The sequence below is a fragment of the Heterodontus francisci genome, chromosome 13 (assembly GCF_036365525.1).
Source record: "Heterodontus francisci isolate sHetFra1 chromosome 13, sHetFra1.hap1, whole genome shotgun sequence".
NCBI classification, from domain to species: Eukaryota; Metazoa; Chordata; class Chondrichthyes; order Heterodontiformes; family Heterodontidae; genus Heterodontus; species Heterodontus francisci.
The window spans coordinates 15,701,384-15,727,773 of record NC_090383.1 but is presented as its reverse complement, the minus strand read 5'-3'; the positions used below and the strand labels follow the sequence as shown (position 1 = coordinate 15,727,773).

General features: G+C 43.6%; 1 protein-coding gene across 7 annotated transcripts in view; it reads left to right on the top strand.

The window, feature by feature from the left end:
• The first annotated feature begins 340 nt into the window (after positions 1–340).
• LOC137376757 (bifunctional protein GlmU-like) overlaps positions 341–26,390 on the top strand; it is a 66,850-nt gene continuing 40,800 nt past the window's right edge. For 2 of the 7 annotated variants that reach the window (XM_068045745.1, XM_068045746.1), the window contains exons 1-2: positions 341–424; positions 2,618–3,276. In XM_068045745.1, the coding sequence (XP_067901846.1) occupies positions 3,225–3,276 (52 nt within the window). In that variant the 5' untranslated portion in view covers positions 341–424; positions 2,618–3,224. Of the gene's footprint in view, positions 425–2,617; positions 3,277–7,163; positions 7,229–11,041; positions 11,136–26,390 lie in introns of those variants that run through there. The other 5 variants (XM_068045750.1, XM_068045747.1, XM_068045748.1 and 2 more) reach the window with 4 other exon arrangements.

Below are 26,390 nucleotides of genomic sequence, written 5' to 3'. Positions count from 1 at the left end.
CAGCACATTCTTGTGGCCAGTGTAACCTAGACACACACTGGGTTAATAGATGACATTTATTGATCTATCCACATTGCTGTGGTCTTTCCAATGCAATGACCCGGAACATCTTAAAACGGGAGGATGGGACAAAATAACTCAAGTTAAACAAAGGGGGGAGCAGAAAAGGAGACCAGAAAGGAAGAACCTGGAGGACTTATAAATGTGAATTAAAATCGGGGAACGTACTAACTTGTTAGTAAAACTTTGCTTGCTCTAAAAAAACATATCGGTAAATTAACTGCGCGAGAGTTCTGCTCTCTCTCGAACCAAAAAGTCCGGTTATTTACCCTTCAATAAACAGCAAAAAAGCTCCACTTGTTAAACTGTTTGTCACTTTCCAACTGAGCTGCTGATTGACAACTCACTGTTCTACCAGGAAATGGTGAGTCATTTCGCCAGGTTTTCCCATTTTAAGATTTGTTCTGCCCGCCTCCTCCAAACAAAATATATTTTACAAAGTACTGCAGCAAGGAGAACTAATGTTGTGCACCACCAGCCCCCCCCCCCCAAGTTAGAGGATTAGTGAAATTCTTCCACCCACAGATCACGCGAGGTAGGAGCAGACTCCAATTCTATTGTTTGTTTTCAGACAAGATCCTGCATCGTTTACTGCCATGTTACACACAAGTGACAGGTGGTTTAATGTTGCTCCATCGAGTGCTTGTTTAGAATCGAGCAACATTTCCCCCCCCCCCCATAAAGTTGGTGGCCCTTTAACATTAACAGGCATTTAACAATTTGGGGGAAAATGTAGGTTTTAGAAAAATATATACAAAATACTCTGTAACTCCTTCAATTCTGCTAAACTGTTCTCTTTTTCAAAAGGGCTTTTCATTTTATTTCAAAAAGTTAATGAATCAACGTTCCTGGGGATGGAAATGGAAACAGTGGAACAGGAAGAAGCCATTCAGCCCTTCGAGACTGTTCCACCATTCAATGAGCTCATGGCTGATCTGTGACCTAACTCCATATACCCATATCCCTTAATACCTTTGGTTAACAAACATCTATCAATCTTCGCTTTAAAATAAACAATCGATCTAGCATTAATTGCTGTTTGCAGGAGAGTTCCAAACTTCTACCACCCTGTCTGTGTAGAAGTGTTTCCTAATTTCACTCCTGAAAGGATTTTAAATTTAAAATTTTTGAATTTTAATAATTTTCAGGCTATGCCCCCCCCCCCCCAGTGCGAGACTCCCCAACCAGTGGGAATAGTTTCTCTATATCTACCCTATCTCTTCCATTAATATCTTGAAAACTTCAATCAAACCAACCCTCTAAATTTCAGGGAATACAACCTCCTGGTAATTTAACCCTTGGAGTCCAGGTATCATTCGAGTAAATCTGATAAATGAAAGAACATATCGCCACAAAGCACCCTGGGTTTCTTGCATCGAAGGAAAGTTCCTGGAGTGAGCTGGAAGAAAATGGATTAATTCCACAGGCTGCTGCATGTGGCATTGTTCTAATTTGGGGGAGACGGTGGTAATGCAACTGGACTTAGAAATCTAGAGGCCCAGGCTAATGCCCTGGGGACACAGGTTCAAATCCCACCATGGCAGCTGGTGGAATTTAAATTCAATTAATAAAAGTCCAGAATTGAAAGCTAGTCTCAATAATGGTGCCATGAAACTAATGTCGTAAAAGCCCATCTGGTTCACTGATGTCCTTTAAGGAAGGAAATCTGCCATCCTTACCTGGTCTGGCCTGCATGTGACTCCAGACCCACAGCAATGTGGTTGACTCTTACATGCCCTCTGAAATGGCCTAGCAAGACACTCAGTTCAAAGGCAATGAGGGATGGGCAACAAATGCTGGCATTGCCAGGGATACCCACATCCCATGAAAGAATTTTTTAAAAACTCATCAGGAATCAGGGATGGCAATGGAAGAGGGAAGATGGATATGGAATTCCAAAACATTGAAGGATTTCTGATGTGCTCGGCTGTGCTCATTTTGCTGAGCTGCTGATTGATGGTTTTCCTGGTTGGAGAGAGCAGTCAGTGTTTCGCAAGTGTTGTTTCTGGGATAGTTGTTGCCAGACGTGTGAAACAGGAATCTATACCACAGGACTGGGATCGCCAAAGCTCAGCTACCAAAAGGGAACACATGAAAAATGAATGACAAACCAGTTACAGCTACATATTTTTGGATATAGGATTAAAGATGTTTAAAATTACGTTTTCCCTAGGATAATGAAACCAGCCCACCTGAGTCTGGAGCAATAGTTACAATGCCACCAGTATTTAGTTAGTTTCTAAACTATAACAACAACTTGCATTTATAAATCACCTTTAATGTAATAGAACATTCCAAGTCACTTCACAGCAGCGACATGAGACAAAATTTGAAACCGAGCCACATAAGGAGATATTCGGAACAGGTGACCAAAAGTTTGGCCGTAGAGGTAGGTTTTAAGGTGCATCTTGAAGGAGGGGAAAGAGGCTGAATGGCCTTCCTCATCCATAATTAATGTCGTCTTTTTATGAATTTGTGGTTCTTTAAAGCTTATGTTTATTCTATAGTCTGTGTGACAGGTGCACGACTTGGCTCAATATTATCATTCTTGTTTCAGAATGCTGTGGCTTCAATCCCTACTCCAGAGACTTGAGCTTTTAATGCAGGCCGGCTGATGAGGCAGGACCCCGACAGCAGGATCAAAAAACGGGTCTTGACCCTGCACTGTCATAGAAACATAGAAAATAGGAGCAGGAGTAGGCCATTCGGCCCTTTGAGCCTGCTCCGCCATTCGTTATCATGGCTGATCATCCAACTCAGTAACCTGTTCCCGCTTTCCCCCCATATCCTTTGATCCTTTTCACCCCAAGATCTATATCTAAAGCCTTCTTGAAAACATACAATGTTTTGGCCTCAACTGCTTTCTGTGGTAGCAAATTCCACAGGCACACCACTCTCTGTGTGAAGTAATTTCTCCTCATCTCAGTCCTGAAAGGTTTACCCCGTATCTTTAGACTATGACCCCTGGACTCCCCTATCATCGGGAATATCCTTCCTGCATCTACCCTATCAAGTCTTGTTAGAATTTTATAGGTTTCTATGAGATCCCCCCTCACTCTTTGGGAGCAGCAACTCAAAATTGATTTTCCCTGGATTGGCCAGTTAGTGGCCGGAGGGAATGCTCGCTGTCCAATTAAGGACAGTGGCCTGGCTCTCAAAACTGGATGGCCAGTAGGAGGCCCTCTAGCATGGAAGAGCTGCAGCCTGACATTGCAGGTAAGGGAGAGAGAGAGTGCCTCTGTCTTGACACCCTCTCACAGCACTTTTTAAATATTTGAAATAAAAAATGGCCACAGGTGCCAGACAACGAATGTGGTGGGGAGGGCCCTCAAAGTTATCCTGGAGCACTGCCCTGCCCCCAAACCCCTGCCACCAGTCTACTGCCATTAGACCGCCTGCAGGCAGCTGCCGTGCTCCCGAAGCAAAGGGGGCCCGCGGGCTGACTAAAAAATTCCAGTTGGCCTCTAATAACAGCATAGAGTATAAAAATTGGCAAGTCATGTTGCAGCTGTACAGAACCTTAGTTAGGCCACACTTGGAATACTGCGTGCAATTCTGGTCGCCACACTACCAGAAGGATGTGGAGGCTTTGGAGAGGGTACAGAGGAGGTTTACCAGTATGTCGCCTGGTCTGAAGGGCATTAGCTATGAGGAGAGGTTGGACAAACTCGGATTGTTTTCACTGGAACGACGGAGGTGGAGGGGCGACATGATAGAGGTTTACAAAGTTATGAGCGGCATGGACAGAGTGGATAGTCAGAAGCTTTTTCCCAGGGTGGAAGAGTCAGCTACTAGGGGACATAGGTTTAAGGTGCGAGGGGCAAAGTTTCGAGGGGATGTGTGAGGCATGTTTTTTACACAGAGGGTGGTGAGTGCCTGGAACTTGCTGCCAGGGGAGGTGGTGGAAGCAGATACGATAGCGACGTTTAAGAGACATCTTGACAAATACATGAATAGGAAGGGAATAGAGGGATACGGTCCCTGGAAGTGCAGAAGGTGTTAGTTTCGGCAGGCATCAAGATCGGCGCAGGCTTGGAGGGCCGAATGGCCTGTTCCTGTGCTGTACTGTTCTTTGTTCTAATCAATGACCTTAATTGGCCTTTTAATTAACTTAACCATCTACCCATTCCATGCTTGATCCAGCTTTCCCAAAAAAATGCTTGGGGGCGAGATGGCGCCAGCAAACTGGCATGCTGGCCAGCGGCACGAAATTACCTGCCCACCTGCTTCAATTCCTGTCCCCATCGGCCTTCGAAAATCCTGCCCAGGGAGTGCTGCTCTGTCAGAGGTGCTGTCTTTTCAGATGAGATGTTAAACCAATGCCCTATCTGCCTTCTCAAGTACATCCCCTAGCACTATTCAAGAAAGAGGCGAGATCTCTTGGTGTCCTGGCGAATATTTATCCCTCAACCAACATCACTCAAACAGATTATCTGGTCATTTATCTCATTGCTATTTCTGGGATCCTGCTCTGCACTGCACAAATTGGCTGGCACCTTTCCTTACATTACGACATTGGTGATAAAAATACTTTGGTATGTTGTGGAAGGTGTTATATAATTGCAAGTTCTTTCTTTATATTATTTGCCCATCATCTCCAGCTACAACACATCCCTAAGCTCCATTTCTTCTCTTTTGATCCTTGACTATCCTCCTTGTCTTCCTCTACCTCCTGGCAGCATTTGACATGGTCGACAGTGCTATCTACCTATATCGCTCTCCTCCCTTATCCAACTAATACATGGCAACAACCATGGCAATGCAGTCTTAGTCGTTTTAATGTGACAGCACACTGTGCAAATGCAAATAGCTTCATTATTCCTATATAAGAGTAATTTCAACCTCATTTCATATCTTGGGGTCAGATGATTGATCTGATGGGGCTCAGGCAGTTCATGTAATTAATGTCTGGTAATCATTGCCAGGTATCTTCTATTTCCTGTCAACATGTTCAATTAATCTGTGAAGTGACTTTTCATAGCAGAAATAGTCATCAACAGTTTCAGATGAATGCAATACTGAATACTTCACTTTTTCTAATTATGGTACAATTAAGGCCTTTATGGCCTCTTATGTACAGGACGTTTAATTATTCCATATCACATTATCAAAATAATTGCTGGTATTTCAGGCCCTTCCTGTCCAACAAAAGGAAAAGTCTTTTTTTTCTCCCTGGCCCTCCAGTCGCTTCCTTCTACTCATGAAGGCATCGATTCATGCTAGGATGTGGTTCCATTGTGCCAGCTTCGTCCAGCCCCTTACCCAAATTCTTTTATTAGCCTAGTGAGCACCCATCAGCTATTTGATCACAGAGAGAAACGCAACTGAGCGTGACCCTGTCCTTAGCCAGGGTTCACAACATGGGTGGGTGTTGAGTGGAATGAGAACTCTGGATCATTTTGTCTTTCTCCTCCCGGGTCCAAGGGTGTTAAGATCAGTTGCAGTGTGGATCAGTTGCACTATGGCGAAGATTAGCTAATTCAGTACAGATCGCACATCAAACAATCCTGGTCTCTGTGATATAGCTTCACACAGGCTGCTGCATTTACTAACTAAGCCAGCGAAGAGCTAACATGAAGGCTTTCCTCCTAATTTATTTAATATGCCCATCTTCCTATCTTGCAATGCAAGCATTGCTACTATTTTCAAAAGTCAGTCAATGTCCAGTTTACAGTGTCAGATTCTGCAGGTCTGGGAAAGTTTCTCAATATGCTTGCTGCAATTGTTAGATTAAAAGCATAGTTAGTTCAGACTGAGTTCTCTCTGGTGACATGGGGCTGAATTTTCCTAGCTGTTTGGACACAGGCTGGGAGGCGGGTGGGCTGGTAAGATGGTGGGGGAAGGCATCAGGAGGGGAGCCTGTGTTTCCCGCTGCCATGGCATATTGCCAGTGGCAGGAATCTCTGCAGCGTGACTCTTGCTGGGCAGCCAATCGAGGCAATTAATTTCCCAATTAAGGGCCACCTCCTGCCCCTGCTGGTATTTTACCACCGTAAACCCTGACAGCCTTCCTGGGAAGCCGGTCCTTCCTTAATGAGCACTCCATGGCCCACGGAGGGGCCCCCGGCAGCAATAGCTGACCCCGCATTCAAGGCTCCGCTGCCGAAATAATTACCCCCCCCCGATACACCTCCCGCCCCCACCACCCATCGGCGGGGCCTACTAATTGGCTACCGGCAGCAAAATGTCACCCAGTGTCCCACCGCCCACTGGGGCGGTGGGGGGTGGGGGGTGGGGGGGGGGGGGGGGGGGGGGGTGGTGGGATCAGCTTCTGCTTTCAGCCCCAACGGCAGGACTTGATCCTCTTCTGTAAAGCTTGGTTTGCCATCATAAACTCTGATTATATGACATACAACACAATATACAACAACAACAACTTATATTTATATAGTGTCTTTAATGTAACAGAACATCCCAAGGTGCTTCACAGGAGCATTATAAAACAAACTATAACACCGAGCCATAAAAGGAGATATTAGGGCAGATGACCAAAAGCTAGGTCAAAGAGGTAGTTGGGGACATAGTTACAGAATAAGGGGGCACACGTTTAAAACTGAGATGTGAAGGAATTTCTTCTCTCAGAGGGTGGTGAATCTCTGGAATTCTCTACCTCAGAGTGTTGTGGAGGCTAGGTCACTAAATGTATTTAAGGAAGAGGTAGATAGATTTTTGAAATCTCGGAGTCGAGGGTTAGGCGGAGCAGGCCTGAAGGAGGAGTTGAGGCCTGGGACAGATCAGCCATGATCTTATTGAATGGCGGGGCAGGCTTGAGGGGCTGAATGGCCTACTCCTGCTCCTATTTCTTATGTTCTTAAGGAGTGTCTTAAAGGAGGAAAGCGAGGCAGAGAGGTGTAGGGAGGGACTTCCAGAGCTTAGAGGTTCGGCAGCCACCAATGGTGCAGTGATTAAAATCAGGGATGCTCAGGAGGCCAGAATTAGAGGAGCGCACATATTTTGGAGAGTTCTGGGTCTGGAGGAGATTACAGAAATAGGAAAGGGCAAGGCAAAAAAGAAATGTTTCTGAAGGTACTTCTGGAGGAAGCAACATGAGAATTGCCTCCAGCAGCACATACTATCGCTTTTCAGCAAGTGGGAGAAGTGCGTGTTTAGATTTCCTGTGCAGGCCAGCACTGTGGTCTCCTGGACACCTCCCAGTCATTGGAGAAAGGTGAGAGAATAAAATGATCAATTACTGCTTGCAAGAGACCTCACGTGTGCAGTCTATTTGTTGTTGCAATGCTGTAATGTGAGCTTATAATATAGGCTTACAGTTGGACTGTTAAAATGTGCTGAGAGTAAATGTAAAAATTGCCACTCGTATTCAGTGGGACTGAGCTTTGTCGTTGATTTTCCATTTAAATAGAATGTAGCGGGGAGTAACGTATCAACTCATATTTGTTTAAATGATTCCCAGTAATACCAGTTTGAAAAATATTTAATTTTCTGTACATGCTTTAATTCTGTTACAAAGTTTGAGTTGCAGAACAATACAAAGTCATTTTAGAATCAAGTTCTGATATACTCCCTAGGAACAGAGAGTTTATAAAAAATACAATATAGATTGATCATTTAATTTCTCAATAAAAGTACAAGCAAATCTCAGTGATGCCCACCAGGTGTCACACTACCATTTTCTGCAAATCTGCTCGAGTGTTTTAGGGAAAGCTATTGTCTGCATTAGGGCAATGGGAATGAATTGATTGTTTAACCTGTTAACATTTGAACAGGGAGGAGAGTAGATTCATGAGTCTTGCAGATAGAAGGGCTTGAATGCATAGAATCATAGAAATGGTTACAGCACAGACGGAGGCTATTCAGCCCATTGTGTCCGCGCCAGCTCCCTGCAAGAGCAACTTTGCTCGTTCCACTGCCCCGGCCTTTCCCTGTAATTAGCAGACCAGCATAAAGTTGTGCAGTGGAAGATTATTTTGGTGATATCAGAGAAAAAGCAGTCTCAGTATTTGCAATATTTAGTTTAGTTTAGTTTAGAGATACAGCACTGAAACAGGCCCTTCGGCCCACCGAGTCTGTGCCGACCATCAACCACCCATTTATACTAATCCTACACTAATCCCATATTCCTACCACATCCCCACCTGTCCCTATATTTCCCTATCACCTACCTATACTAGGGGCAATTTATAATGGCCAATTTACCTACCAACCTGCAAGTCTTTTGGCTTGTGGGAGGAAACCGGAGCACCCGGAGAAAACCCACGCAGACACAGGGAGAACTTGCAAACTCCACACAGGCAGTACCCAGAATTGAACCCGGGTCGCTGGAGCTGTGAGGCTACAGTGCTAACCACTGCACCACTGTGCCGCCATATATATGTGTGTGTGTGTCTGTATACACATTTATATATATTGAATATATGGACCTAGATATTTGATTGTCCTGCACCCGTTTTACAGGCATAAAATGGGCACCTAAGGGTCCAAAATGTCTGGTGTGGCGTGCATGCTCATTCCATGTCAGAAGTATGCTGGCCTCCATCTTGGAATGGGCTCCTCCATAGATGAACAGGACACACGTTAGAAGCAGATAAAATGATAATGATATATTTAAGTAAGGGGCCTATGTTAGTTGTTAGGACTTTTCTGTGAAATTGGGCTGCCCCAGCAACTGATTCACATAATCAACTATCCCAGCAACTTATGGCATTTAAAAGTAGGGCCCTCCAGGATGCTCATCCTCTCTCCATGCAGATTATTTGTTGGATTGGCTTCTAAGGCTGCTTCAGGGCCTATTTTTGGCTATTTTCTACATTCAACAACTGAATACTGATTTCTGCTAACAGCTTTGTGCTGGTGCTGGACTGCTTTATCTGCATTCAAAACAGTTGTTTCACAGTCATAGGTGGTCTGGTAGGTCCACCTTTGGGGCTGGAGGATGAGGGGGAAGCAGTGAAGAAGACAGGAGCAGAGGAAGGAGTTGGGCACAATGCAGGAGGCCTTGCCCATAACAGCTGTTCAGGGAACAACTGTCATAACTCAGCTTCACTGAGGTGCAATGTGAAAGCCATCTGCAGTTCAGCACTGAGGCTGTCACCTCCTTCCGGGGGTTGGGTGGGGGGGAATGGGTGTGCAGGTGGCCCCAGCTTCCTCCAGTTGCTGCTTCCTGCTGCATGCTGTGCACGACCTCCCTATTTTATTTTGTGTGAGACCTTCTGCCGTATGATTTGTGAGACTTGCTACAAGAAAGGAGGACGTGTGTAAGTGACAACCTTGTGAGCTGTTTTGAGAATTTGCATGTCATGGTAGAATTGTTTGTGTCTTGTGTGGAAGTTGTGAGGTTTCGCGAATTAAGGATTGCAATCGTGGTATGAGTAGGAGAAAGAGGAGTTGGAGTGAGGTGTGGTATAATGATTGTAGGAGAGTCAAGGTAGGGGAGTATTATGACTGCAGATGGTGGTAGTGTGAGCAGAGAGTAATTGAGGTGAGAGGTAAGATTCTAATCTTGACAACTCTGTTGAGGTCATTGAACTTTTTTCTGCATTGCATCCGTTTCCAGGGAGCTAAGCTCCCAGCACTGACCTCCTCTGAAATCTTTTCTCACTGACTGTGGAGGTCTTTCCTGGAGGGCTTTCTGGCCCACCCCCCAACTCGGAGAGAACTTGTTTGCCTTCCTAGCCACCTCTTGGACCAAGGTATCCAAAATGCCATCAGAGAAGCTGGAGACATGATCTACAAGTCTTGCGGTAACTTTACTGTTCACAAGCAGTCCTCCTGTTTGCAGCCACAGTGCACCTCTCATTTAAGAGGTACAGGATACCTTTAAGTGGCAGCGGAGACACTGGATTTCATGTCTTCGTAAACAAACATGCAGCCAATAAGCAATGCAGATAGCAGCATGAATTTCGGGTGATCCCTGTGGCCATGTGAACTGAGTGTGTGCAGTGTGTACCCAGCCCCCTTTGCACCTGTTTTCAGGAACAATTGAGCATTTCTAATAAACAGTACATGTGGCATGGAATGGAAAATAAGATCAGGGTGAAAGTATTTCAGCTATGTCATAAAATGTGGCATATAATCAGAGGATAAAATGCAGAACATGTGTGTGGGATCCTCTGCGGGTCATTTTGTCACACTCGTGCAGATTTTGGCAAAAAAACACCAAAATCAGCTTGTGTGATTCATACTATTGATCCATTATTTTTATACATTTTTTGTAATGAAGTGTTAGAATTAACTTGATATTGTTACATCATTTTTGTTTCGAAGGGGAGATGACAAATGCAGTTGGCAGAACACTTGAGATAAGACACATTCTTAGGACCAGACACATTTTCTGCGACTAATAGCACAAGTCAACTCAGAACAGTCCCCTTAATGTAATTGAAATGCATTACTAGCTCCTTTTTGAGGCTTGTTTAAACATTATGTAGGAGTACCCATATCGCTTTTATATTAGTGCAGTGCTTCAATAACTCAGTCTACTCCTGTTGGTGCCACATATTCCCCTGGCAGCAGGTGTTTGCAAGGGGTCTAATACCTGTTCCGGGAACCCCGGACCAGTTATCTTTACTGAAAGGATGGAGTCCCCAGCACAGCCACAGATTGGGTGCAGAATATTGTACCTCAAAATTAGTCTTTTTTGCACCCCGTTTTCATGTATGTAATGAGGACTAATTTCTCCCCCTATGTTTTTCTGTTTAAGTATATATATTTTAAGCACCCTCCTTTTGCATAATAATACATGTTCAAAGTGTGTAGTGATATAAAACACTTAGCAGGTTTGTTTCTAACATGACATTGCAATTCTGTACTAGTAGGTTTCTTGTAACAATATATATTATGTGCAATGAGCATTGAAGTATTCTGAGTGGCGTCTGTTATTGAATGGACAGTTTGCAGAATTCTTGTCAGTTGATGTGTTCTGAATAGGAAGTTTTAAGGAAGCAAGCTTTATGAGCCTTTAATGTGATTTCACTGTGAAGAATAATGTCTGAATTTGAGTATTATTGCACACTGCCTATAGAGAACTTCAATTTGAAAACTGCAGTATTTACCATTCACTCCCGGCCTTGGAATGAGTTGAAAAAAAAATCAATACGCTGCCGGAATTATTGAAGGTAGGAATATGGAAAAGGTTTGAATAGAAATCCTGTGCTTTAGTCTCTCTCACCTCTTGGAGATGAGTAGTTTTGAATGCCTGGGGTCACCTCCCAGTTTCATTACATATTATTCAACTTTGTAAACATTATTGCTTAAATTTCAAGTGCTTCATACTAGTAGACATAGTTCATATTTAATAAATTGAAATCACGGATATCATTTACAATCTCAAAGCTGTGAGAAATGCTGAAGTCTGGAAATGGCACATTTGCAATTCAGCTGCATTTTTTGCCTTCTGCATTTAATCAACGGGTCTTTAAAACCATGATTTATGGTTTTTGTTCCATTGGCAGACAGTTAGTGGTGCATCACAGTGGCAGGTGTACGTTCTCCCTCATTATTTCTTTGCCCTTTGGAGTTTGTGACCTCAGCGGGTCATGCAGGATGGGTGCTGTGTGAGGAGGAGTTTTTTTTCCCCGCTAGAAGCAAAGATGATAAAATCATAAGCATTCAATTTGTACTAATTTCACACACTTCCTAATGGTCAGTTCAGAAGTGGCAAGTCCTAGGAAATGGTCTGAGGGCTGAGAGATACAGAAGAACAACATGATCCACTTATTTTAAAGGATCTATTCCCCAAAGAATAACTATTTGGGCTTTCTAAAAAGAGAAGAAACAAGAGATCAGTTCCCATCAAGTGTTCTATTTGTTCACTTTCTTCATTGTTATCTTCTCACGCTTTAATTCAGTATTCATCAGTCTAGTCTCCTTGATATTTTTCAAGGTGTCCCCAACATCTTTCAGGCAGCATTTTATGCTTCATATTAGATTCATTTAGGAAAATCTTTGAGCATCAGTCTCGAGCTCAAGGTCTGTAGCATTGCCAAGCTGTCAACGGTGTGAACTGTTGGCATGGGATCTGGAATCCTTTGGGATGAGGTGATCACTGCAGTTTGAGAGTGGGATGGTGGACTGAGCCAAAGAGATCTGCCATTGTGTTGCCTGCCTCAGATGAAGTAATGATGGATGGAACTTACAACCATATAGATTCTTTCACATTCTCAATACATCCCAAGTCAATTCACAGCCAATGCAGTACCTTTGGAGTACAGTCTCTGTTGTACTGTAGGAAATTTTGAAAATGTTGAGGAATACACCAGGAGAACCCCCCCTCCCCCCCCCACCACCATTCAAATGCTGCCATGGGATCTTTCCATCCACCTAAAAAGGCAAACAGGATCTTGATTCAATATCTCTTCTGAAAGACAGCATCTCTGGCCGTGCAGCACTCCCTCTGTATTGCACTGGAGTGCCAGCCTAAATTATGTGCTTAAGTGCTGGAGTGGGTCTTGTACCCATGATCCTCTGAGTCAGAGGTGAGAAGGTTACCAACTGAGCTAAGTCTCAATCTAAAACTCAGAATCTTAGTTTGTTTTCACAAAAACAAGAGCTATGTGATTTGGACTTTCTGGGAAAGGTTGTATATATATCTTTACATTTCTCAGCACTTAACATGGGAATGACTGGATAAGGGGAGAAAATTGGAAGGAAAGGATACTGTTCTCTCAAAGAGAATAATACCATCATCAAAAAGATAAAATGCAGAAGTGTATAAATTTAACGAGGTTCAATGAAGACCCTAGTTTAAAAAGAATTTGTTTGTCCTCTAGTTACCATATGGTTCAGGGTTCATGAAAGGACAGACCATGCTCGGTCTGTGACTTGATTGACTGAAAACCCTTTCCTTGTTCTTTGATTTCCTGCATTCATTGTAAGCTCTAATACATGAGACATCAGTATTTTTAATGTTTGCCATCTAAAGCTCAAGGCTCATGCGTTCACTGTGATAGAGAGTCAGTATTGTGGACTGTTTCCTTGAAATCACTGATCAATATTTTCAGATACAGGAATAACACTGCAGTTCCTTTTTCTTTTTGGGAACCCAAATCAGTTGAGGTTCTGATAATGACTGAATGAATATTTAGTGCGTGTTACTGATTGCATTTACTTATCTCTTATCTTCTACGTGCTCCATTGTTCAATGTCTTTCTGTTGATGGATGACAAGACTTGGGAGGGGAGTCTGACGGACTGCTTCATAGTTAACAAGAACTCACTGTCGCTAAGAAGTGAGCAGTTAGAAAGACAAATTGCTCGTCTTTCAAATACAAATGTATTAACTGCCCTCGCATTTCATTTGTGCATCACACATTGATAATATTCCATCTCTTGTCCATGCCAGATAATGGACACTTGTATCTAACTGTTAGATTTACAGATTACCAGCTGGTATGTCTGATGAACAGGATTTATAAAACAAGCTGTTCCATATAGTATAGCTTGATATACTTAGGACAGTGAAAATCTTTTCTATCAAATACTACCAAAAACTTAGGTTCCTAATATAAGAAAATAAAGGGGTTGCAAAATATTATTGCCCTTCATGCTTTTTTAAACTTTTTTTTTCAGAGTCGATTTGCAATTTATTTACAAATAACATTATCATGTTGCTTCTGATTCTCAAGTTATTTTCCTCCTTTGTATAGACACACCTTGTACCATTCATTGCTTAAGACACAGGATCCAACTGCTTGCAGGCTCCTTGTCAATGTTGGTCTGTATTAAGCTGCTGGATGTGTAAAACGTGCCTAAACGTGACATCTTTTAATCGCTCCTCCCCACCTTGTGGAAAGTCAGTATGGAACTGCAGATTTGAACCCGTGCTACAACAATCCCTTCTACAGTTAGATAGCAAGCCAAAGCATTAATATAAAAGAAAAATACTGCAGATGCTGGAAACCTGAAAGAAAAACAGAAATGCTGGAAAGACTCAACAAATCAGGCAGCATCTGTGGTGAGAGAAACAGAATTAACGGGCTGGATTTTATGCTCTTGCCCCATGGCGAGTTTGAAGGTGGGGAGGGCATTTAATCTGTTGGGATGGTGGCAGGTGGGGATCCCGATAGCTCCACTCTATTAAATCTGTGGCAGGAAGGCCTGTGGATGGCCTTCCTGCCCCGCTGCCAGTTGAGGCCCTTATGTGGCAATTAATGCCCAATTCAGGGCCACTTCCTGCTGCTGGCGATGTTAGCCCAGCGGTGGGTGAGCCTGTCGCCACGTGGGGAGCACAACGAGCAAAGCTGTGCAGGTTACTTGTCGGCTCCCGGTGGTGGGGGTCGGGGGTGGGGGGTGTTGACCGGCAGTTCTCAGTGGGCAGGACATCCGTCGCCGGAGTCCTAAATCCCAGGGAAGGCCTGTTGCTGCCCAGTTACGTGCCTGATTAGCACATAATGTGGTGGGCCTTCCCGAAAATAGGCAATGCCGGGCTCTCACCAGTTCTTCAGCCAGCAGGAGAGATCCCTGTTGCCTCCATTAAATACTGCCCAATGTTTCAGCTCAATGACCTTTCATCAAAACTCTTAACTTTTTCCAGTTCTGACAAAAGATCATAGCGCTGAAATATTAACTCTGTTTCTCTCTCCACAGATGCTGTCTGACCTGCTGAGTATTTCCAGCATTTTTGGTTTTTAACTAAAGTATATGTCAGTAACTTGTCACAATGTGAATCTTACATATTTGTGGGGTTGAAGCACATACAAGTTCAGATTCCTGCTTGTTTGTAATTTATCCAATATTCTGTACACTTTGATAATGCCTCTTGTAGTTGTTTATAAAGACTGAATTGCGTTTCCTCCAAATTGTTGGTATACAATCTACTTAATGAGCAACAGTGATTCAACTGTTCAATATCAAAAATAGATTGGGATCATACTCCTGAGCATTGGCCATTGACCCCTGCTCCAGACGAGTGGGTGCATACACATAGAGTATGAACAGTATAAATGTAGAACTGAGACAGCAGAAGGCATGGCCACCAATGGTGGAGTGAAGGGAAGGGGAGATGCACAAAAGGTCACCATTGGAAGAAAGGAGTGTCCTGGAGAGGTTGTAAATCTAGAGGAAGTTATTGAAATAAGGAGGGGCAAAGTCATGAAGGGATTTAAGCATGAAGAGGAGAATTTTTAATGGGAGGTGTTGGAACCAGGAGTCAATGTAAGTCAGCAATTAACTGCATTTACAGCACACTTGTTTATTCTTGTGCTGCCAGTCTCAACTGGAAGTCTTGTATTCTGTCAGGGAAGGTTCAGTAAAAGCTCCAAAAGTACCTGTGAGAGAATTATGTGAATTTCTATCATAGGCAAGGTAAATTAATGTGTGTCTAGATGTCTACTTTTTTTCATTTGTTGATATTAAATATAGAGTTATACAGCACAGAAACAGGCTTTTTGGTCCATCGTGTCTGTGTCAGCCATCAAGCACCTAGCTATTCTAATCCCATATTCCAGCACTTGGCCCGTAGCCTTGTATGCTATGGCATTTCAAGTGCTCATCTAAATACTTCTTAAATGTTGTGAGGGTTCCTGTCTTTACCACCTCTTCAGGCAGTGTGTTCCAGATTCCAACCACCCTCTTGGTGAAAAAAAAATTCCTCAAATCCCCTCGAAACCTCCTGCCCCTTACCTTAAATCTATGCCCCCTGATTATTGACACCTCCGCTAAGGGAAAATGTTTCTTCCTATCTAACCTATCAATGCCCCTCATAATTTTGTACACCTCAATCATGTCCCCCCTCAGTCTTCTCTGCTCTAAAGGCATTAATACTTTTTGACAATGTTATGTATTATATTAATATTTGATTAATTTTAAAGTAGCAATATTGGACAAAGATGTACAGTCTCGCATTTCATTAATTAATTGTTGGCCAGTTACCGATCAGTAGCTGTATTGTACTCTCCTATATATCTTTATTGTATAAACATGTACAAAATATGCCAGACATTGGCCTTCTTATTAAGCTCCCATGGTGGCATTCATTATACTACTTCTCAATACATGTTTTTCAAGTGATGATGGGAATTTCCATGGTGCTGTAATTACTTTGAGAATAAACCTCATTGAGGAATAGGAACATGCGCAGAAGATGTCTGAATGTATGTACAGCACCATAGTGATTAGTGCACATTGCACCCAACAAGCTCCTTATGAATAAGCTGCGGCTCTATCATAGTTGAACAAACCTATTTTAAAGTTTCTGGTTTAAAACTCAAAAGATATAAGATGTGCTCGATAACTCTGATGCGCAGATTATCTGTTTTTGTCATTTATATCTCCCTAGGAACCAGGGAATATAAATCCTGCGGAATTTCATATTCCAGTTTTCTAGATACAAGATTGATATAAACCTTGAGGGTTTAGTCTAATATCAGTAAGAATTGCAGGACTTATTAAGTTTTAAGTATTATTAATCATTAAGAATTATCAAGTATTGCAGGAATAAGCAAAAATCTACAGCTCCCATGCTTTTCTGTCAATCTGCGATGCTAGTGAGTAAACTACCTTTTTGCCAACATCACCTTAATGCTGGAGTGAACCTTTAGCTTAGTGGTAGCAACTCCACCTCTGGGTCAGAAGTTGTAGGGTCCAAATCTCACTCCTAACAGTCCCAGCGAATGAGACCGGAGCTTCAGGCTCTGAATTTTGGGTTCACGTCCGCTGTGATACTCCTGTAAAGTTGGTGTGGGTCCCTCCTCCTGCCGTCATATGGGATGCTGATAAATCCTCACCATATCGGCAGGCATAGAGATGGTTACGGCCATGCAAGCAGTGTTCACGTCACAGACTGTCAGATTGTTAATCAGCCTAAGAATCCTTCCGCTGCTTCACACTATTCTCAAAGGGAAAAATAGCTCCAAAATGGCACCATTAGCTCAAATCAGCATTGCACGCTGATTGACTTCTCGATCTGCCTGCACTACATACATCTCCCGATTTGTTCACTCCACGCATGCTAACACCCACAACATGATAGAGTGGACCCCTGATGTGCTTAAAAGCACTTCCACTGCCTGAACCACTCTGGAGGAGCCCTGCAGTACTTGGCAGAGCAGCTGTCAAGATCTATGCTGATCTGCTGCATGTTGCACAATCTGGGCATCATTGGGGGACGGCCTCCAGTATACGGTGAGCAGCTGAGGAGCAGGAAGGGAGAAGGCAAACTAGACAGCCCTTTTTGGCAGGGCTGTCCATGAACAGCTCATCTGACAGTGATGCCAGTAAAAGCAACCCCAATTCCCCATTCTGCAACAGTCCCACACTTTACTTTTCCTGTGTCAATGACAATCATAAATGTCTGTTTGGCCACAAAATAAAAATAAAAATTCCAAACTAAGTTTGTAAGTGAACTCATGCCATATTGCATACAGTTAGAAACTAATCACCCTTGTGCATTTCCTCAGTGCCTGGGTTTCGTGTACCTTTGCCTGTCCTAGTGTTTCTACAGAGAGCTATCCCTATGGCTGCAGTATGATTGGTGGAAGGCTGCTAACTTTCAGTGGAGGAGACTGCAGATGCTCTTGGATGACAACCTTGAGCAGCTCTAGGCCTTGAAGGCCTGGCTTCAGACTGTAACATCTCAGCATGGGTGGCAGCAGTCTAGGCTGGCTGGCTGACAGGCAACAACAAGGGCATTGGCAGACTGATAGTGGTGGGAGGATGAATGTTGTCTTCCTGAGAGAGGACAGCAGGTTGTGCTCCAAGGAGCCACTGCCACTTCCACAGGGTGGTGCTTCAGCAATCCTAGTAATCTGCTGGACTGCTGTGACACCCTGCAAGCCCCTTTGCACACCGGTATCTGCAGCCATGGTGGCAGCAGTCTGAGCTTGGATGACAGAAATCTTATCTTCCACTGCAGTTCCCAGACATTGGGTGGCTTCTGCTTGTGCTGCAATGGGAGCTAAGGCATCGACCATCAGACGTTGCAACATGGTTGTCCATAAGGGTGCCAATGGAGTTGGCTACTACTACAATGCTATAAAGGTTGCATTTCAAGCTCTGTGCAAAGTTAGTGCCGGACCCCCTTTGCTCCTTGACATTGCACACAGGCTTTCTGGAAGACCTGCCAAAGCAACAAGCATTTCATTGTGCATACCCATCAGCCTTCTTCTGTAGCCCCTATATTAAGTGCTCATGTGAGTTGTCTGCAGCAGAACCCATGTGCAACCTCATCCTGTGGCAAGTTGGCACCTGTGCAGTCTTTGCCTCTGCCCTGGCTGCAGCCCACTTGTGCCCGGTGTCTCACCACGTACAGATCCTGCCTTTTTGCTATCCTCTAAATTAACTGCAATGCCAGTGTCTGAGCTGGTGGCTGCGAGGGTGAGATCGAGTAACGGTGTTCCTTCTTCATCACTGTCATCTTCCTCATCCATCACTGCCTAGCCAGGTGGCAATACTTTGGTGTCTGAAAGGAAAAGGGCACATGGTTAAGTGTGTGGTAAGGGGAGGGCGAGAAAGTGAGATGTGCATTTTTACACCATCTGCAGCTTGTAAATCAGGAAACATTTCAGATGAGGGGGAAGTGAGATTGAGAAGGATGATTTGGTAAAAGGATACCATCATCTTCTATGGTTTCTGCCCCACTGTTGGCCGGGGGGCCTCAACATTGGCCACTCCAATAATGGCCAGCACCGTCCCCTCCATGGGGGTTCAGACATGTAGGTGTGCCTGTTCCCCTCTGGTTAAATCCTGCTGCTTCTGGTTGTGCACCACTTTCTCCTGCAAGAGAGTGGGAAGTGAGACAGTGAGTGTTGTGCAATCTCTTTGGCTGATGTGGCTGTCATGGTTGTGCAGTGTATTCCCATGCATTCAAACAGTTCAAAGGTGTTCAGCTCTTCAGTTAAAGGTTCAGATAGATGGAAGCATTCAAAACTCCTTTTCATGCACCAAGCAATTAAAAATAAATAACTAAAGTTTGCAGTTCTCCTGATGTATCTGTGTTTATCCAGCTGAGGGAGTTTGCAGGTTCGATCCCCAGTCTGTCCTGTGTTAGCTGATCTCAGTCAAGCAGAGGTAGGGGGTTAACAGCTGACCACCATGTCCATGGGTTAGGCAGCAGAGCATTGGCTAAAATTTCCACTCTTTGTCATTTCCCAGTGACCATTTGCTGGAAATGTCCATCTGCAGATATCAAGCTGAGCACAGGATCATGCATCGCTACAATGTCCCATGACCAAATAGCTTACTCACAATCACCATCAAAGTTCACATATGATTAAAGCCTACTTGGGCGCGGGATTGGCAGACAATTGGTACCCATGGAATTGTACTCCAACAAGATATCTTCAGGACAGGAGGAGGGAAATTGGCAAGTGGGGAAAGAAAATTATCCCAAAGTTTGCTCACTGAGTAGCTGATTTAGTAAGTACCATGCCCAATTTGAAACTCAGCTATACAAACTAGGTAGATCGCAGGATCAGTCCTGGGCTGTTTGGTGATTGGTGTGTGCTTGGCGAGCAGAGGAAACCATCTCGCTCCTTACCTCCACCCAGTTGCCCCTACTGGGAGAGACATGTTATTTTGGCATCCTGTGCCAACTGGGATCATACTTGGCTGTCCACATAATTGAATAGTCTTCCAAAACTCACTGCTTAGGTTCCAACTTGGAGAAGCTACTTATGAACTGAACACAGCACATATCAGGGGAGAAAATGAGGTTGGAGGTCACAGGGAATCAATGCTTTATTTGATGGAAACTTGCAGATAAATCCACTTACTGGACATTGCAATATTTTTGGAAATACCCTATTGAGCGTGATGATAACAGAACTCCATTGTAGAAGATGTTTGTCACAACTAACAGTATGAATGAGTGTTTGTTATTGGAGGTAGTGATTTTCTTTCAGCAGATTAAGAGTGTTCTCACCTTTTAGATGACCCATCAAACATTGTACAGAGACAAAGCACCTGATTAGGCAAATTATTCCCCATGAGGAAGATGACCTTGCCTTAAAAGCTTGTAGCAAACATCAAGCTAGTAATAGTTTGACATTTTAAGTCACCCACATTTAATCACCTAAGTGTGTTAATACATTTGGAGAAGCCATTACCGATGGCTGGAAAATTTTGTGGAGAATTTATGTAGAATATTTATTAAGTAAGCCATTTGATTTCATTATTATGCCACAGGCATTGAAAATGGTATAACATTCAGTAATAACCGTGATAGCTAAGAGGTAATCAGCTAACAACACTGTTTATCCTCACTGTTTGATATATAAAATCTGCATGTAGAAATGCAAAATTGAATTGTAAATTGATAAATTACTTCAAAATCAAGTCATTCCTGCTGAGTAACAACCATTGTCATTGGGAAAGGGGCCAACTGTCATCGCTTATTTTTAAACAGTGCTGTGCAGAGTTGGGAGAAAATCACCGATGAACAATAAACCCTTTCTATCAACAACTTTGATGCTGTTGCTGCACTTTTAAGAGCAACTTTTCAGCCACCTCAATCCATTTAGATGCTAATATTGCTATTTAGGAATAGAGCAATCTCTTAAGATCAGTTGAGTTCTTAAAGCTGAGTACATCTGATTTGTGGTTTGATGGGGTTGTACCACACTGTGATATGGCTGGCACATTTTTGCCCTTGCTTTTGCATGTGGCGATAATCCAGGCAAGGGCCACTTGAAATGTTCTCAATACAGAAACGACATAGCAAGGCTTTATATCTGATAATCTTCAAGAGATCTTTGACATGTTATGTCATCATGTAGCAGAGAAGTTAAAATTGTTTTGCTGAAGTGAATAGTCCAACATTCACTTTGGTGCCTTTTCTTTCACTGGTGTCAAAGTCCTTTAGAATTTAGCTATTACACTTCTGGTTTGGAGTATGATGTTTATTGGCATAATTCTGCAACTTCTGTTTTCAGGAATTATTTTGCTGGAGCAAAATCTTAAAGCTCTGGAGGAGAAGTTCTTTTTTGAAACTATTTTTTAAGCCCACCTTCCACTTGCAGCTCACTCTCGAGCCATATCCATCCTTGATAATAAATGAATTTCCTCACAAACAACATAATTTAGGCATTCATTTTAAGCATCTTCTACAAGGATGTGTTCCTGCCATTTCCTCAAACCTCTTGCTTTTAAACTTGATTAAAACCCACCATCGATATAGGAGGTAATTTTGTGAAGCTCCACTCTAGGATGAAACTTTGCCAGGAGCAAGTGCATTACAAACAAATGGGACTGGATGGGAAAAGAGCATGTGCTTCATTGAGAAATGGTGCAGCCTCACATATCATAAATCTGACCCTTAGATGCCTAATCTTCTACCAGTAGTGCTAAGAAAGGCTTTCCAGTAGCCCTGATTTTCTGATTTGCGCTCATGATTAACTAGGGATCAGTGGGACCGGAGCTTTTCAAAATGACTCTTTTGAGCTTTTAGTGGCCCTCATTTGAAGTGGGACAGTCATTATTAACACAAGAAAACACAATTTTAAAAAAAGCATATTCCTTCAATTTTTCTCATTTTGTCCATGAGAACCACCTTCTGCTGTCTTGCCCCGATTCCCACTCAACTGCTGACCATCCAACTTCTCTTCTTGGCCCCTCATGCTAGTTGATACTTTAATTGGTTCCGTCTTCTCAGGCACTGTTTCCCTCTCTTTTAAATCACCAGTCAGCATCCCCCTCCCCCCACAAAGAAAACACCTTTGCCCCCATCCTTGCAAACTACCACCCCGTCTGCAACCTCCCATTCCTTTCCTTTCAAATCCTCGAATGTATTGTCTTCTTACAAAACTGTGCCTATCTTTCCCATGATTCCATGTTTGAACCTCTCCAATTAGGCCCCTGCCACAGTACTGAAACTGCCCTAACCAAAGTCACAAATGATCATGGCATGCTATCTTGCCTCATCTTTCTCAGCAGTCTTGGACATAGTGGACATGCAATCCTCCTCCATCGCCTCTCCTCCATTGTCCAGCTGGTCTGCCCTTTCCTGGTTCCACTTTTACCTACCTCGTCATAGGTACAGATTTCCCTGCAATGGCTTCTCTTCCTGCCTTTTCACTGTTACCACTGGAGTGCCCAGAGGATCTATGCTTGGCCCCTCCTATTTCTCATCCACATGCTGCCCTTTGGCAACATCAGCCCATACCCAGCTGAAGAGAACTCAGAAATAAAACACAAGAAATTCATGGGGCTTACTCTCCTACCTCCCTATGTCCAGAATGTCTTTCCTGCAATGCAAACAGTAGGCTTTTAAAACAGTTCAATTTGTGAGCAGTTTTATATTGTGGATTTACTGGATCGTAATCACTGGATTTCAACTTCAGAAGTTTGCATTTTAAATTTACAAATTAACAAAAAAATGATGGGGGAACTAAAACAGCTATTGATGACTAAGAAAACATTTTGCTCTGTAAAGTTATAATACAATTAAATCTCCCTCCTTGCCTCTCTCGAAAGTCGTAACTCATTGAGGTACAAGTCTACGGGTACTGGTAGCCTTTTGGTTTCTCATCCTTTCTGCTGTCTTTGATACTTTTGGTTTAGTTTAGTTTAGAGATACAGCACTGAAACAGGCCCTTCGGCCCACCGAGTCTGTGCTGACCATCAGCCACCCATTTATACTAATCCTATATTCCTACCACATCCCCACCTGTCCCTATATTTCCCTACCACCTACCTATACTAGGGGCAATTTATAATGGCCAATTTACCTACCAACCTGCTTGTGGGAGGAAACCGGAGCACCCGGAGAAAACCCATGCAGACACAGGGAGAACTTGCAAACTCCACACAGGCAGTACCCAGAATTGAACCCGGGTCGCTGGAGCTGTGAGGCTGCAGTGCTAACCACTGCGCCACTGTGCTGCCCTGTGTGGGTTTGACATTGTGTGTTGCCAGGCTATTTGATTGTAGGGCTTAGTTGAGACTTAGCCTACCTTCAACTGATCTTCATACAAATGGCTATTTAAAATTAGAGGTGACTAGGACACAACCCTAAGCCTTATTTAAATATGTAGGTGGAGTCTCGATTACATCATCAGGACCTGACTGCAATCTTAACCTCAGGCCTGTGTGGGGGAAAGCTAGCATCTTCCCCATCAGGCCAAACCTGTCAGGAAGTTGAACTAGGGCAAAGAGAGGCCCAGCAAGGTAGGTTATTTTAAATTATTGTCTATTTTCTTGTGGGCCAGGAGGAGCAGGAGTGCTGCTTCGGGCCCCATAAGGAAACTTTAGGCCACCCGTGTCTCGGGTCCCTCTCTCCCCCGCAGTCTGAACATCCAAATGCCATCACAAACCTGGGGGCTGTTTGATTGGATCCCAGGTGACAGCCTCCTGCTAGCCTGAATCCTGCTCTCATCCACCAGCCATGTAGCTCAGACAGGAGACTGACAACAACCATGCAGATGATGCCAGGGAGTTAAAATCTCCTGGGCCTCATGCTGTGGAAGGCCAGTCAGCTTCCCATCAACCGTCACCCTTGGCCACACCAATCCCGCCTTTCCTTAAAATTGCCCCCAGAGATTCATTCTCCGCTTGCTTTGTTTTGTTCTGCTATAAGGTATCAGTGGACATAGTCAGATTGTTTCTTTTGATTAGAGTCTATTGATTACCACAGTCCATGTTTGTTTGAAGTCCATCATGGGAGGAGTTGGCTTTAAAATAATTAATGAACCACATAACAGCCACAAAACAGTCCTGGTGAAATCTATTCAAGTGAGCATGTACCTCAGTTTGGTGGTACCATAATTTTTTTCTCTTTTTAGTGTTCTGTTTCCTAGCCGCGAATAAATATTTTTTAGATAAACCAGTTTGATCTCAAAAAAGGACAATTTGAAACTGATGTGGGATTTTGCTTGTTTTTAACAGGCCAGAGCCAATGTCACTTTATGTTTCTAAATGATTACACTGGCTGAGCACCAATGATGCTTACACTCATGCGCATTGCTTAATATGTGTTTTAAAATCTTAATTGCATCATATGGTGTTGCTCACTACTTGCTATTAATTCTTCATGCTATTAAGGAATTAGTTGTTATTTAATACTCTACAAATTCAATAAACCTGATTCAGTATCAAATCCAAAAATTCTACTGTTACGTTTTAGGAGTCAAAGTGCATTGCTAATGCTCTACCACAAGCTGTCTCTATTGCACTTTGTAAATACTGTGCTGCATTGTATAGTGTTTACTAAACATATACAATGCACATCTTATGACAAAAGAACTCTTTTCCCATTATATTGTGCAACTTATCCACTTTAAATAGCTAGAAACATTTTATGCCATTTAATTGCAATTTTCAATTGGTCATTTGATGTAGAAACCTGCTCTGAACTATTGGCTATTCCAGTACGCTGGGAATTTGGTCAATAGAGTTCCGACAGATAAAGCATGTTGAGGTTCCGTTAAAAGTAATGGGTTTTCCACATAAAGCAGATATACCTTGTGACTTTTCCCCTCGACACCAGTGGGTGAATGTCTGTGGGGGTCACCTGCTCATCTGCTGTAACTTTGGTGAAATGGTCACAGAGACCTCAGGGTGAAGCTTCTGAGCAGGAGGCAGCAGGAAAATTAGTCCAGTTTGAGGACAAGGGGCCAGTACAATTTGAAGTCAGTGACAGCAGTGACCACTTCTCCAGGCTGCAGAGATGTGAATCCCAGTTCAGGAGTCAGAGCAGAGGAGAAACAGTTGATCCAGGAACCGCCAGAAGATCAGGCGTCAAATGAGCAAATAACTGGCCATGAGCCAGCAGAGATTGAACCCAGAAGCTAGTGGGGAGCTCAGCAGTTTGGTCCAGGAGGCCAAGGGAGAAGTTGACAGTGATCCCAAGAGTACAATGGAGGATATTCCTACCTTACATAATCTAAGATTTTCCTCTGTCTTTTGGAGGGGGTGTAGACTGACCCAGGAAAATAGTGGGGGAGCAGGTGGGCCAACCCAGAAGCCAGCGGGGAAATTGAGGTAAGTCCAGGAAACCACAAAGCAGTAGACTGGTAGCATCACAAATCTTTCAGAGTGACTAAGGTGTGTACTATAATCACCTTAGGTCAGTCATGTGATATATTCCTTCAAAAAACTTATTATACTAAATTTGTTCATGTCCTTCCATCTATCAAAGATGATGGACATGCAGCAAACAATCTGTTTAAGTGGGGTGTCTTCTCTTGGTGCACCTTTGTTGATGGTTGTGAAGGCCAATTCTTGAGAGGCAGGTTCTGCCACAAGTGCTGCACGTGAAGCTGCCAAGTGACGCTGTGAATTGTTGTTTTTGATGTTGGTGCCTATTGCCAAGCTGCTGTAGCAACTGGTCATCGTGGTAGTGCCCACCAGTCCACAGGATGTGTTGCTATTTCCCTCTTTTTTGTCAGCTAGTGACTCCCCGGTGGGAAAGCCGACATTTAGGGCCTTCATGTCACATTTGCAAGCATCCTTGAAGAGGGGCTTTGGGCGCCCCACTGGTCATCTGGCCCCGGCTACCTCACCATACAGAAGGTCCTTGGATATGCGACCATCTTCCACACTGTGGACGTGTCCTATCCACTGAAGCCACCTTTGTTTGATTAGTGCCAACACACTTGGGAGCTGTGCCTTTGAGAGCACTGCCACATTTGTGATTTTGTCCTGCCAGGATATACCCACAATGTGCTGTAGACAGCGAAGATGGAAATTATTGAACTTCTTTTCCTGGTTGCTGTAAGTCGCCCATGTTTCACAGCAATACAGCAAGGTGCCGAGAACACAGGCCTTATAAACCATCAGCTTGGTGTTATCCGATGCACGTTTTGCAAGTCGGCCAAAAGCAGTAGCTGCTTTCCTGATGTGTGCATCGAGCTCTGCATCAAAGGACAGATTGACCATCACCGTGGACCCAAGGTAGTAGAATTTGCTAACCACTTCCAGTGGGGTGTTATTTAGTGTGTTCAGGGGTGGAGATGTAATACCTTGTCCCATGACCATGGTTTTCTTGAAGCTTATAGTCAAGGAGAACAAGTTACAGGCACGGGAGAGACAGTCCATGAGTCTTTTGTAGCTGAGTTTCCGTGTGAGCGACTAGCGCAGCATCATCAGCGTAGAGGAGTTCTCTGTTCCGGACGTGATGTGTTTTTGTCATTGCTTTCAGCCTTGCTAGATTGTAGAGCTTGCCATCTGACCAAGTGTGCAAGTAGACCCCTTCTATATCTGCAGGGAAGGCAAAGTTCAGGAGCATGGAGAAGAAGATTCCAAGTAGAGTGGGGGCCAGGACACAACCCTGTTTCACTCCATTCTTCACTTTGAAAGTGTCAGAAGTGGAGCCATCAAAGTGTACAGTGCAGTGTATGTTGTCATGGAAGGAGTGGATGACACTGAGGAGCTTGGGTAGACAGCCAGTTTTTCCCCAAATCTTGTAGAGCCCTGCTCTACTGACGGTGTCGAATGCCTTAG